Below are 15,018 nucleotides of genomic sequence, written 5' to 3'. Positions count from 1 at the left end.
GAAGCACACAATATGTAGGCTATGCTTTGTTAGCTGATACTGCAGCTTTGGAACACTGCTGTCAATTTCAAATGTCTAAACTTCACAAACTGATGTTATAGAGATACATATACATGCAACTTGTTTTCCAAGCTGCATCTATATGTAGTATATGGTTGGGACCCAGTGCATATTTTAACCTGCATTAGCCTTGTAACAAGTGCCAGCTGTTTAACATTAGGTTGGGTTGTGAGGAGCTTTAGTGTTTCTGTCAGTATACAACATGTTTTAGTCCCATTGAGGTAGGGAACTCCACTCATTAGTCTTTTTCAGGTTGGCACTGTGTTGTTATTTGACTTTGTTCATCACTGGTTAGTTAAAAAATAAAGTTTCACAGCCTCACAGCTCAGCACCTACCGAGACGTTTTGCCAAAGCAGTCACGCAACCACCACCTAGACATTATAGAAACTGCAAAACATTAACAGTAATCGGATTTCTGTTTTGTTTAGAAGAGAAACAATGATGTATGAAGACCCTTTATTTTTTATCAACAGTGAAAATGTAGTTCAGTTGTGGAAAATAGCATATCAAAGATAATAATAGTAATTATTTAGGTCGGTTTAATACATAAAATGACTTATTTGTACAAATATTCTACAAAAATCATAAATATACTATTTAGACTCTGATTTGTATTTGTACTTGCATGTTGACCTGGTAATTTGACCCAACAGTTATTTTTTAAATGTGGCAGTGACATGTAGTCAGTCAAACTAACATCTACTACTACTAATAATACGTTTACCAGTAAGGTATGTGTTTAGGTCAGCTAAGAATCCTGAGTTGTTCCAGATTTACTCTGTATTTACATTTTTATTTTATACCAAAAAACTTTAGTGTTCATAGAATACCTTTTGTTAAAAAATCCACAATGGAACCAGTCACCCTTGATAGATGAGTAAATTACAGTTGTGTGACACTGCACCTGTCAGTGATGATGGTTCAACTCTTACATCTCACACTCACTAGAGAGCAAACTATTGAGTTCAATAAGAAACATCCAATCAGAGATCATCAAATTCATCATCAATGTGTAGAGTCAGAAAGAGTTTGAACTTTGTAAAACTTTTAGGATAAATCCAATAAAGTGTTAAGTTCCTGTCACAATGATCAAGCACTCTGACAATGCTCTAATTTCATGGCTTTGGGCAAGTGTTTTCCGTAGCAATGGCCACTGAGGCTCATGGGTACTGCAATATTTAGAAGCTACCATAAAGAAAAAGAAAGAAAAAAACAATTTCTGAGAAACAAGATAGAGTTCCAGTATTTGTATCCTGTAGTCAGTATCCTGTAACCCTTTCATATTCTGAAATATTGCTTAAATATTGATTCCCTCCAGGCATGCTTTAACATGTTTATAAAATACTCTACTTTTAATAATAATTTCTGTCTGATATAGTTTTCCACAAAAAAAAAATCAATTATCTTGTTAAAATCCTTAAAATTACATCTTCTTCTTCTTTATCAAATGTATTTATTTAGGAACCTGTAAATAAACAGCTTGGCAAAAGATGTCTCCTTCTTCATTGTAAAATCCATTCTCAGTGTATGTGTGCTTCTAGTTTCCACATCACATTTGTGTAAGTTGCATACTGAACCAGGAACGGCTTCCAAACACAGAGTAACGTTTAACTTTCAGCAGATGAACGTGAAAGCGGACTCTGCACATACATCATTCTACACAGTGAAGTTCAAACATTCAACTGTAGGAACAACAAGTAAAACATATTTTTTGAGTTGAGGGGAACTTTAAATTATCCAGGAGAATTTTGTGTCAATGTGTTGAGGAACATTCAGTGTAAATAACAAAATGATGTCCCAATCCAAGCAAACACCTGTCAGCTTTTGCCAGAGGGCTCTGCTGGACTAACACTGGTCCTCTCATGGGTATCATTAAGATAACCTTTGTCAGGCCTTACCTGGATATTTGCCGCCGCGACTCCTCTTGATGAAGCAGACGATAAGAAGGATCAGTATGATGAGAGCGATGGCACACATCAGCCCGATGAACCAGCCTTGAGTGGCTATGTCTACCTGGTCTATGTAGGCTGGAGACATACACAGAACACACACACACACAAGGTGGGACAGGAGAGAAGAGTGGAGAGACAGTGAGTGTTTTTTTTCGACCCACAATGAGTCAGAGCTAACACACCAGGCAATCTGTTCACATCCCACAGCGCTCAGCACAAGTCAACATCCCAGAACCAACATCTCATTATTTGCCCCCGAGCTCATATCCAGGATGAAGCTGTACAAAAGAATCACATCCATAACAATAAGGTGTTAGTCTTCTCTTCCATTATACAGTGTGTGCATTTTGAATAAGTGACGTGTGGGAGACAGAGGTTTGAGGTGCAAAAAAGAATTGTTTCACTTTCAAATACAGCCAGAGAGGTTTCATTACAACCTGAACGAACACAAGTTGTTTTGACAGCTGCTGGAAATTCTAACTGAAATTGAGCTCTAAATTTTCAACAAAAAGAATTACAGTGTTATTTACTGCAGCATTTCTAAATTTCCATTTAAAAATGTACACATTCATATCAAAACTGTAGGTCAATTTCTAAGAGGTCTTATATACCAGACATAGCAGACAAAGTCATTTCATCTTTGGATAGACGATGTACCACTTTCCAAGAAGAAACGTGTTGTTGATGAGTGAGAGGAATAAGATCGAGGCGTTCAACTGACAGCCAGTTACCTGTACATGTAGCACTCACCATTGTGGAGACCCGTAACTTTTGGATGTCTATTAATGCCTACTCGCATTTTGCAAACAGCAGGCACAACATTTATTTTGCTTTCATGAATGTATAAGTCTAAATTATTAGTTTTAAGGAACACACTGATTGAATTGAGAGTACAAAGTCTTGAATGTGTGTGTATGAATCAATCTAACCATTTTTGTGAGATTCTTAACAGAAAACATGTTACGTGTGCTGCTGATAGTCGCTCATTGTCCACTGAAATGTAACTTAGCAAATCTATATGTATATTTACTTAACCCTTACATACTGTTCAGGGTCAAATTTGACCCATTTTTTTATATTTGAAAGCAGTAAATACACTCTAAATACTTCTTACTTTTAGCCTGAAATGTGATGACTTCTCCTTAAAACATCTGAGCGCAGCTGAGTTTTTGACCCATATTATTTAAAAATTCAAAAAACTAATGTTGCATTCTTCACATTTGATGTAGTTCATGTTTTTCTCTATGAATAAGAAGTGTATCATGATTAATAAACTCTCTCAGCTCTCTGAAAGCTTCATTAAGGATTAATCTCTCTATATTATCTGTGACCCATGACGTATTCATGAATGATTTGATTTGCAGAAATTTGGTAGATACTAATTATGAGGGGATACTGTGAGGAGTCTGTATATGTGAGGGTTAAGTTCATTCATTTGTCAGCTACAGTTACCAGTTCTTTACAAATTAAGACCTAACATACAAAACATGTGATGAGCTTATAAAATGTCACTCTGATACACATTAAATGACCCAACACTCTTAAAATGCATACTACACACAATGATGCATCAGTAATAGTAACCCGCTGTCATTTTCACAGTTTAAGTCTCTTGAACCCATAATCTCATAGAGAACACTTAGTAACTTAGAATCACAACCTCACAAGGCATCACTTCCAGGTCATATTCACTTATGTTACTATATGCACCAAGGACGAAATTTTCATTTCAGAAGTGGGGGGGACACAAGTATTTTTTTAATAAAACTCTGTTTTCTAGTAGTTCTTCTAGTTTTCTATTGCTACTTGGAAGTTTACAGTTCCCTTTTTTAGTTTTACTGGTTGTAAAGCATGTAGCAAAACATTGTCACCCAATTCTGTGTTTCATCTTGTTAGTCACTCCAACTCAGTATCACCAATTTCACACTTTTTTGTATATATGGTAAACAGACCTCATAGAACCACCACAGTGGTGGGCTGGTCAAACTGGCAGGAATATCACTGACATTGAATAAAATGTGCATAATTCAGTGTAAGTAGTCAAGTTATCAATTTTATTCGAACGTAACGAAGAACTTTTTTTTTTATAGACGTCATGGCTGCCTGCGCCTAATTACCAAACACAGATACACCACACCGATTCAAACGTTAATGTAAATGAAACCTCTGATATTACAACCCTTCTAACGTGACCCAGGCAAAACAAACGCCCAATTTACAGTGGCAGATTAACAGCGACTCCTTGGCAACTAGCAGACCGGTGTTCAAATCCTGGTGCCGTTTACAACCTGATGATGGAGTGACAGCGGGGACAGCCAATCACACAAGAAACGCCAGCCAATCGAGGAGCTTGTGGGCGGTCTAAACTAAGGGAGACAGGCTTCAGTTTGAGTGGCCTTTTCCCGCTTGGTCCTAGTGCTTGACGTGTTTCTGTTTACCATAGCGTAACATTGATTTTGGACGGTAAAAACTGCAGGGGACAAAAACGGCCTTTTGAAAAAGTGCAGGGGACATGTCCCCTGTGTCCCCCCCCAAAATTACGTCCGTGATATGCACCAATACACAGAAATTCAAAACATCAATTACACCCACCATTCTGTCTTCTGAACTTATTTTGCATTTGCAAATCTGTCATTGTACCATTGACTATACAATGATTCACGGTCCAGTTGGATTTGTTCTCACTCAATAATTTTGACATTGTTGTACTTCCATAGGTAATTAGCAAACTTGCCACACCTGGTCAGATACTTAGCTGGGTTTGTTGCTTCTTGTTAACACATCATACCTACCTCATAACATTAGGTGGCTGGGAGCTACTGTAGTAGTGACTCATATTTGTTAATAAGTTAAATATGTTTTGCTTTTCTGAACTAGCTTGCCGACTAATTAACAATGTAACCCAATGAAGAAACAATCCAGATCTAAAGTTTTACGTAGCTTACACATTGGTGTTTGTCAGGTGTCCATTCATTCTCACAAAAATGCAACTTTTGCTCCCATTCATAAATTGCTCAAAGACAATCGGGTTGAAGTCGTCCAAATACTGTATAAAGAAGTGAAGTGTCTCAATCTGACTCACTTCAGTTTACCTATGGAAGAGCATGTATGGTAGAAAAACACAAGCAACAATAATAACTCACCCAGCTTTGACTGAGTTACTGTTGAGACTACTACTGACAGACTTGAACCCAGAGTAACCCACCTGGCTGGAACCCCGGTTCCACCTAGCCAGGTGTGGTCTCACCTGTTTTGGTCTTAAAGGTGACAGGGTCGCTTCTGATGTTGTTGTGCTCATGGGAGTAAACCCTCAGATGGTACTTGGCGCCTGCGATCAGATCCGCCACTGTAATGGGGGGCTGTTGTTTCACCGGTACAATTTTCACCGAGTTGTTGCCTTGGAGACACAAGAAATGGGGCCAATCACACTCCAGGGGGTGTGGCCTCGGTTCCACAGTGCTTACTAACAAAGGATCACGGCGTCACGATGCTTTGCAGGAAGACTGTTCTTTCTGAGTGATAGCAGGGTTACTGAAGTGAATTGAGACTTATAACAATGCAGTGCACATCCCTATCATAAACATTCATTCACTTCTTATACTTACAGTATAGAAGCAAATACATGATGTACTTTAATACTTCTTGTCATTATACTTCATGGATGAGGTGCAGCTCTTTGAAGCTCGGTTCAGCTGACACATTCTAGTTCATTTTTCTCTTTTATGGTTATGAGACTACATTTTCTCTCAAGGGCATAATTCTCCTGAGAAAACTCATCTAAGAATGGGGAGTGAAGGAGAACAGGGGCACAGGTAGCATGTGTTCCTTCAGGCTAAATCACTGCACTGTGGACATCAAAGTCTTGTGAATTGTCTCCACCGAGTAGAACTGAAATTGACCATTACAGAACTCTTGGGTAATTTCAGGAACTAAGTGGCAAAGCATTGTTTGTCTCAATTATTCATAGGCCCACGCGTATCTCCATGAGGTCAAAACAAAACGAAAAAATACAGCGACAACAATCTGCATCTTTCCGGCAGAAAGACGTGACCGTCATGACATGGCCGAGCTATGAGCATGACTCTGTGAGGTGGCAGTGAAAGAAGGGGGCAGCACGAGGTGGTGACATCATGCACCATGCTGTCTACCATTAAGGCTGGAGCAATCCAACAGAGCTCATTACAAAGCCATGCTATCAATACTAATTCAGCCAAACAGAAGTTAGAATGCAGAAAGAAGAGAAGACATGCCAGTCTTAAAGCCAGGGCTGCTGTTTAATACCACATGGTTATCTCATGTTTTACGGTCACAATCTGCTTTATTCCATGTGACCAACAAAGTGCGCATACCTAACCTTAGCAGCACATTTTCACAACATCTTGTTAAATGTGCAAAAATGCAGTTCACATGGTTTCATTCCTCTTCATGTAATCCTAATTTAACAAGTTCCTTTTATATAACTTGGTAAAGATGAATCTGGGGTTTGGCGATGGTTCAGTTCCTCTAAATTCAGGAGGGTACATTCGCAAATAAATGTCAGTATTTAAATAATAACAAGATTAAATTAATTAAATAAGGTTAAAACCATAAGGGGGGTGGAATTACCTATACTCTAATAGTTAGCACAGTAAATTCAGCATAATGTATTTCCACAGCGCTAATTGCTTCAGGACATCACCAGAGTCACGTCATACTCACCACTGTGCTGCTCTTAGGCTCTCTTTTACCTCCCATTTACTACTTAAGTCCAGTCACATCTATTTTGCTGTTCTTTTGACCAACTGTTAATAAAACTCAATGTTTACCACAGATGTTTCTAATTAAAACCTGCCAGGAAGCTGCTGCTGATAGGGCTGATATGTAGAGGAGATGATGGGTTTTTACATACATTCTACATAGGAGTAACTTTAGATGGTGCTTTATACTGAATTCATCAAGGCAACGTTTAAACCTGGAGGAAGTTTTGAGTTTGCATTAACAGCAAATTAAGAGTTTCTAAAATAGGATACAATGTTCACAACTATGAATAAAAGCCTGCCTTAAGGCATAGTTCTCTGTCTAATTAAAGTCCTGTTTGATTATGTTCTACTATTACAGGATTTATATGGATATATATTATCTGTTTATCACGTGTACTGGCTACTGGCCAAGTTTGAGCAAGTCAAAAGAAAAAGGGATTTAATTTCAGCAGCTGAATTAGAAATATGTGTCTGTATATATATCTACACACTCACACTCGACCTTCTCTTCCTTTTCTTTCTTCATAACAAGTGGTTCCAGTTTCCTTCTCTTATGCTACAAAATCATCAGAAAGAGTGCCGAAGGCTCTCTGCCACTCCCTCCTAGAGTCAAAGCTTTCAGATTTGACCTTGGAGTACAGGGGATGGGAGGCAGGGAGGGAGTGGGGGGGGGGGGGGGGGGGGGGTGAAGACCATTAGATCAGTCTCATCATCCCCTCTCTCCTACCTCCCTCTCCCCCTTTCTCTTTCTGTTCACATTCTGACATCATTAAGAATTTAAGCCACTGCCAAAGTACATAAAAAATACATCCTCCCTTCTTTCCATCCTCGATCAAAGATCACAGGCTGATAAAAATGGTCGAAGCAATAACAGAGATCCTATAAGTGCCAGGCTATCCAATATCAACCAGCTATTGGATTTTAGAAAAAGGAGGGATGATGTGTTCCATAAAAGCAGGCTGCAAGAGCGCGTAACATCCAATCAAAAGCAAAAGCAAGATGTGAAGCATGGATGGCCAAAAGCAGTGATACATTCAAACAACAATTCAGAGAAATAAAGCCAATTAACAGTTCTGGTCCATTCAAAGCCAGGCAGTGTGTTAAAGAAAGAACCGTGATGGTGCACCACACAGGAAGTTAGTGATGAAGGTAGACATGATGATGACTAACATTTTCCAACAATCAGAGAGAGACAGAGAAAGTGCATGAGAGAAAGACACACATAGAGACTGTGGTATGTTGTACTTTCTGCTGTTGCAACAATGTTAATGAGTTCAACCCTTACGTGTGATATCGCATCCTTAAATAATAAAGATGAAAAAAAAAAACAGGCCAATGGAGCACCAGCTGCTGCTAAAGCTGAAGGTTATCTACAGTGTGAGATACATATTTTCTATTTTTGATAGAAGAGATGTGATGGTACACATTTGATATAAAACCTTTACTTCAAAAGAAGATTTTTTTTAATATTACACATCTTTTCTTCCCCTTTTCCTTATTTATAATGTTCCTCCATTAAGCCCTAACCTTGCTCTGGTCTGTATCTGTTTATTTTTTCATTACCTGCTATTTGTTAGATATAGCTGCCTGGAAGTTCTCTCCATTGAGGTTGTTTTAGGATGGGAGAGGCAGCAACAAGCACACATTTAATCAAAAACCCAAAAGGAACTTTGGGTAACAAAAATCTGCCATTGAGGTGAAATTGAAGTCTATATTGAAAAAAATAAGACTTTAATGATTTAATGGGAAAGCCACTGAGTAATTCTTTGGTGTTTCCATTCTATTGATCAGATTGGTAATTGTAATCAAAATGATGCTACTAACATGATTGAATTTCACCTTGAGATGGAGGGAACACATGGATTACATTTCTGTCCAATGGGGATTTGTGTGGTGAACTGGACAGTCTTACAGAGTGCTAACAGTGTCATTTTAGAGAGTGGGCTTGAGTGTTGTAAATTAATGACTGGTGCATTTCAAATCCGGTCATTTCTGTAAACATTATCTTAGATTAGCTAAGGTTCCTCTGGAAAATACTGAACACATCTCTTAAAGCTGCATTAATCAACCCAATCAGTCACATCAATTGCAGCAGAATGCTGGGCAGGTAGTAACAGTGGGTTTTTCATTTAGCCTTTCATTGAGAAAAAATAAAATAAATAATTGATGAGCAGTAAAACTGAGCCAAATAATACATTTGTTGGTAAGAAAACCAAAACAATGAGCATAGAGACATGAAGTCATTTGACCCAGTGTTCATATCAAAAATATTGATTAGTGCAGCTTTTCAATTAGAGCAAATGAAGTCTTAAATCTTAGAACTTAAGCCAAGATTGGAGAGTCTGCTGGACACATACAGCACCAGTAAAAAGTTTGGATTCCCATGAATGAGAAAGTATGTCCAAATGTTTGACTTGTACTGTATGTACAGTAGAGTCCCAAGTTTGTTGAATATATTTTGACACAAATTGCCTGCTCTCTAAAATAACGTTTGTCTGCTCCTATTCCTTCTACCAAGTGTAATCTTGTCACAATATTAATATCTCACCAGCCTGGTAGTACTCTCTAATAAGAAAGTTCACTTCTATCTGAAATTCAATAGCACCAGCTGGGCTTGGTCTGGTTTCTTACTGTCCAGTGTGAACTCTAGCACAAACTCGCTGCTGCCGGCCGGGAAGTTGTGTTTCCAGCTGACGTTAGCGTAGTTACTGTTAGGCTCCACCGTCAGATTCCAGATCTCCAGCCCAGAGGCCACTACACAAGGGTGGGTCAGGGGTAAAGGGTCAAAGGTCAGGGGCAAGAGGCAGAGAGGGCACAGTTACAACAACCACACGAAGGGCTCCATTTAGACCTATGCATGGTTCTAACTCTAAGGGAGTCTTCTTTCAAGAACGACCGTGTTGATTGAGATTGATTCCAATCATGGTTTGCTCAAAGCCAGAAGTACATTTAATATGTTAATGGACTGGAAACTTCTGGTTTTGAGTGGACTCCAATGTCAACTGAGCCTAAAAACTGAAATGGTAACTCACAATTCCTCTTTAGCTGAAATAGAAAACCCTCATCACTCTTAAGTGTTGAAGGGTACTTGCAAGGAACTTTACATTTACCAACATTCATTTGATAAATCAAAGTTTGGATTCTCACTTCCTGACCAGGATGATATTAGCTGGCTACATCCCAATATTCTGAAGTAATTCCCCACTTTCAGTTCAGCAGGTTGAGTACAGTTTATTGGAATGCAGCCCTGATGTAGTTTCCTGTTTTGTCAGGTGGGAGAAGGCAATGGTCTTTTGACATCCATGAATTCAAACGCCATTCATGGTCAGCTAATAAACTAAAAAGACAGTTCAAACCACAATGGGACAACAGCATGTACCCGGCATATTCTCATCGATACGTTTGAAGGTGACCACCACAGCAGGTGTGGTAGTGGTAGTGGTCGCCTCGGTTGTAGTGGTAGTGGTAGTTGTAGTTGTAGTAGTGGTAGGAGTCGTTGTTGTAGGAGTGGTAGTAGTTGAGGTACTAATGGTTGTAGGAGCGATGGTAGTAGGAGAAGGAGGAGCGATAGGAGGAGGAGTAGGTGTGAGAGCTGAAGCCACAGAGGCGTCGGTAAGCTCGACTACAAGGGAGGAGGTGGGAGAGAGCAGAGGGTTAAAGACAAGGCAGTATGAACATCGAACAGGTAGCCACACACACTGACACAAACACACTGACACACACACACACACACAGGAGAAAGTCAATGAAGCCTTGAGCTGAAACAAACAAGAAATTCCCTAAAAGCAGCACTCATCATCACACGCCTGACTGAGGTCATCATGAGTCAATAAATGATCACAGTGTTCATTTGGTTTTTCACTTCTGTGTTGCGATCCATACACACCTCATCATCATCATTGTCCTGCACAGACTTAGGTGTCACTGCCACCAAGAGGACAGATACTGATATTACAACAGGTCTGAGAAAAACACATTGTAGATCAGTACATGAAGTTTCTTTGAAGGGGTGCCAAAAAGTACATTTTTATAAGGTTTGGAAAACCCCAAAATAGTACCTTCATTTGTAGTTCATCAAGTATTTAAATGGTCGCTCCACTACTTTTAAATGTTAAGTTCAATTTAGTTATCATGGGGGGCACTCAATGATTATAATGTCATATGGGTTTACCTCGACTTGGAAAAAAGTTAGCATATCACCACCTCTGCTACTCAACTATGTCCATTCTTTCTGTTTTATCTGTCTCTCACAAGTCCCTCAGTTTTATGGAAGTGCAACAGTAAATTGTTGGAATGCCATAGCAATAAAAGCTGTAGTGACAGTCCTTGTAACTGTCCTCATGAATCCTAATTTCTCTTTTGATAAATACATGTTTCTCTTCTTTTTGATGCTTAGCCTACACTTGTGACCTAAGCTTTTTAACAGCTTCCAGTATTTCTGTCATGCAGGTATAATCTACTTGGAGGGCTTGCTGGAAGTGCCAGTGCATTTTGGGTACCAACTTAAATGTGTCAGTAACACAGAGTATAAAAATCTCTGTAGTTCTGAATGCTGCCAGTAAATTCTTTCTCAGATTCTTAGTTCTTTTTACTGACTGTATGATTATGATCTCACAAATTGTAGAAGGTATTCTGTTAAGGCAAAACTCTTGAATGGCAGCTTGTGTTTATTTATATTAAACACTGGCGCATTTAAACAACATTTGCTTTATTTCTTGGATTGAAACAAAAGGTTTTGAGAGGGGAAAAATATATATTTCACATGTACCAACAAAATGTAGTGTCTGTGGCAAAACTCAGGTATTACACTAGCACTGGTATTTACATTTTTGAAATTCCTAGCTTAGTCCTGTTTTTTTATTACTCGTTAGACACTTTTTGTTGGAAACAGAATAATCCTTTACCCTTGAATTCTATTTGTTGCTCCCCCTTACTGTACCTTGACGGTGAGGTCATGTCCAGCCAGTGAATGGTCCCACAACTGAGGCCCCCACCCCAAACATTTCTCTCATACAACAAACCCCAACCAGCATGCTTGTATCATTATATTCCAAGCATGCTCTAAAACCACTTTCGGGGGGGGGGGAGGGAGGGGGAGAGGGATAGTGGAGCATGTTCAGGAGCCAATACAGCCCAGTGAAGTCGGCCAGTTCAGCCAAACGCTTCAAGCCACCTTACCTGTGATCCCCAGTAAAGATGGCAGAGTGACATGACTTTTGAAAAAGCTCAGAAGCAAGATGACCAAGCTGGTGAGTGAGTGAGCGAGCAAGCCAGTCAACTGCTGATGGGGTTTATTCATTTGTCCTCCCAGAACCCCTTCACAATCATTCGCCGAAATGCTTCCCGTCCCGTCCCATCCCATGCACGCTCCCGAAACAGCGGCGCCGTCATGACTTTTGCATTCAATGACAATGAGTGAGAAACTCATTAGTTGCCACACACAGCTAACTTGTGTCTGGTGGCAGACAGAAAGAGCAATGATGCTGTGAGTTTGCATTGTAAAGGTGCGCCATCAGGGATTGGTTCAGTAAATCATAATAGTAATTCAAGAGTAATTCAACATAAAGAGTACGAATGAATGCTTTACAGGTATAAGGGTGCTATAAAGGTGTCCTAAGCATGAAGGTGATCTAGATTCTTCCTCTCAGTATATTCTATATTATTAATTTATCTATGATTTTGTCATCCTGTTTTTCTATATTGTAATTGTGCTATATTGGTCTATCCTGTAAATACATCTATTGAATGTCTGTCCATCCTGGCAGAGTGATCCATGAGGTTTCTTTCCTTATTCAAATAGAGGGTCTAAGGACAGAATATGTTGTATGCTAAATAGATTGTGAAGCAAATGTATGATTTGTGCTATTATGTACAAATAAAATTGGACTTGACTAATAGAAAAAATGTGCTAGCAGACATTAATAATGTGTGACGTATGAGATGCTTCAGATATGTTAAATTGTCTCTGTGCCATGTATTCCTGTTGACTCAATGTGTGAACTGTAAAGGAAACTACTGTACTCGAAGGCAATATGAGTTTAGGCATATTCAATCCCTGACAGCACACAGACAGCAGCAGATAAACAGCAGCTTTACACACAGAGGAAGGATTGAGAGATGAGGAGAGGCAGACAGGCAGATGGACAGATGAGTGAAGAAAGAAAAACAGCATAGACAGCAGTTCAGTCCAAAAGGACACATTCAGTCTGCTCTGTTTTTACCTAGAGCTTTAGACATGTAGTCTATTGTATATCATTATAATAACTGTAATGACTTGGGGGTTTTGACAGATGCTTAAAAAATATAGAAATGACATTACCTTTGGGCAGTTATTCTTCTTTCATATATTTTTAAAAGAGTTTCAACTAATTTAAATCATAAACAAAAGATTAATCAACAATGAAAATAACTATTTTTTGTGCTTTCTTATGTTAAGTGATTGGTCTTCTTGAAATTACATGGTGCAACACACAACATATATATTGCCAATATTGTATCAATCACCCACTAGTGAATTGAGTTGAACAGTTTCAAAAATATTCTCAGACTTGCAGATCTGAACTCAAAGCTTAACTAATCTGCATGAATATCCAGTCATGTAACAGCTTACTGTGCTGTACTGCAAAAAAAAAAGTGAATTGTCTCAAAAATGATCTATTAACACTCTGAGATATAAGAGCATGTTCTTTTTTAAAATACCTCTACCCCTCAGGCAGTAACGTCTCAACCTGGTGGGGTTAAAACTAATGTAGCAGCTCCCTCTGTTGACTGCCATTGTGAGCTGCAGGGAGTGGTACGCCTGCGCAATGCCGCACAGTAACAGAAGGGAATTGAATGTGGACTGCACTGCTGCTAAGTGTTAGGATGGACAGATAAAGGGACAGACATGGAGGATGGGAGCAGGGCAAGGCGACAGGCAGATTCGCTGTGCTTCTTGGTCCCCATTACCTAGACCTGTAGCATCAGTAAAGTTCTCTGCCAACGAAAAGAGCAGGAGAGACAGGAAATAAATAAATAAATGTCCATCTCAGAGACAGAGAGACATTTCAAATTCCGAAAAAACAAACAAAATATCAGCATGGCTAGATACTGCTAGAAGTAAAGCGGACTTGTTATGCATATGTGTGAAACCATCAGAGAAAGAGCAGCCCTTTCTCCATCTGATACCCCCACAAAGAGGCCTGTGTTTACTCTCTTACCTCTCTCTCTTTCTATTTCTCCATCTCACCCTCTCTCTCTTGCTTGTGCGCACACACACACACACACACGCACGCACACGCACACACACGCACACACACACACACACACACACACACACACACACACAGGTTCCACGGATTCACAAAACCAGACTCTCACAACGTATACCTGTTATCAGACCAACCCAGTTCCCATGCAGAGAAATGGTGTGCTTGCATAGCAGAGGACACAATGCAGCAGAGTGAAGTGATAGGAATGGCTGAGTGTCCTGTGGGATGTTTGGCAAATAGAATCCTAGACACACTGTGTGTAGACAAAATCTTCAGTAATTCCATTTATAAAACGGGTCGTGAATCAACCTTTTAAACTCTTGGATTATTTATTTCAAGAAAAGTTTCAAGTCTGTGCAAGTTGATTTTTATAATGTACCAAAATTTAGTTTCAGTTCACAAAGTCGCTGTTATTCTTTATTTTCTTTTCGCCGACAAATCCCATGAAAACACCAAAGCCAAGTCTTGATGCGTCTCACACTACTTTTCTGATTACCCTACTGGCTCTCAACCTCAAGCCTTATATTTATTCCAAACAGGGCTGGGCAATAAATCAATATTATATCAATATTTTAATATTTTACATATCTTCTTAGATTTTGAATATGGTAATATGGTGATATAGAATAATTGTTGTCTTTTCCTGCTTTTAAAGGCTGCATTACAGTAAAAATATATAATATAAATATTTTTCTGAGCTTAACACACTGTTCTATTATCTGTCTTTATTACTGATGATTATTTATCAAAAATCTCATTGCGTTAATATTTTGTGAAAGCACCGATAGTCATCCCTAGAATAATACTGTGATATTTGATTCTACCTATATCACCCAGCCCTAAGTCCAAATATAAAGTTTCATTTTTAAAAAGCCTAATAACTAACCAGCTGGGAACTGTGGGTTTTTTGCAAACATTACTCAAACAGGTGGAAATAATTCATTTGTTGGGGACTATTTTCACCTGCGGATTAATACACATTTGGTACTTTAGTGAGTATTTCTGGCAGCAAGACT

The 15,018-nt window shown here is 39.0% G+C and overlaps 1 protein-coding gene across 1 annotated transcript in view; it reads right to left on the bottom strand.

Moving 5' to 3' along the window:
* Positions 1-15,018, bottom strand: part of nfasca (neurofascin homolog (chicken) a) — a 76,481-nt gene that overhangs the window by 18,340 nt on the left and 43,123 nt on the right. Inside the window, exons 25-29 of the mRNA XM_062416082.1 lie at positions 13,701-13,727; positions 10,123-10,374; positions 9,384-9,506; positions 5,261-5,410; positions 1,960-2,088 (exon numbers count right to left, since the gene is read on the bottom strand). Coding sequence (XP_062272066.1) covers positions 1,960-2,088; positions 5,261-5,410; positions 9,384-9,506; positions 10,123-10,374; positions 13,701-13,727 — 681 coding nt within the window. The remainder of the gene's footprint in view (positions 1-1,959; positions 2,089-5,260; positions 5,411-9,383; positions 9,507-10,122; positions 10,375-13,700; positions 13,728-15,018) is intronic.

Source organism: Scomber scombrus, chromosome 3 (genome assembly GCF_963691925.1).
Source record: "Scomber scombrus chromosome 3, fScoSco1.1, whole genome shotgun sequence".
NCBI lineage: Eukaryota > Metazoa > Chordata > Actinopteri > Scombriformes > Scombridae > Scomber > Scomber scombrus.
The sequence above is the reverse complement of the archived record's forward strand: the minus strand, read 5'-3'. Positions and strand labels throughout refer to the sequence as shown.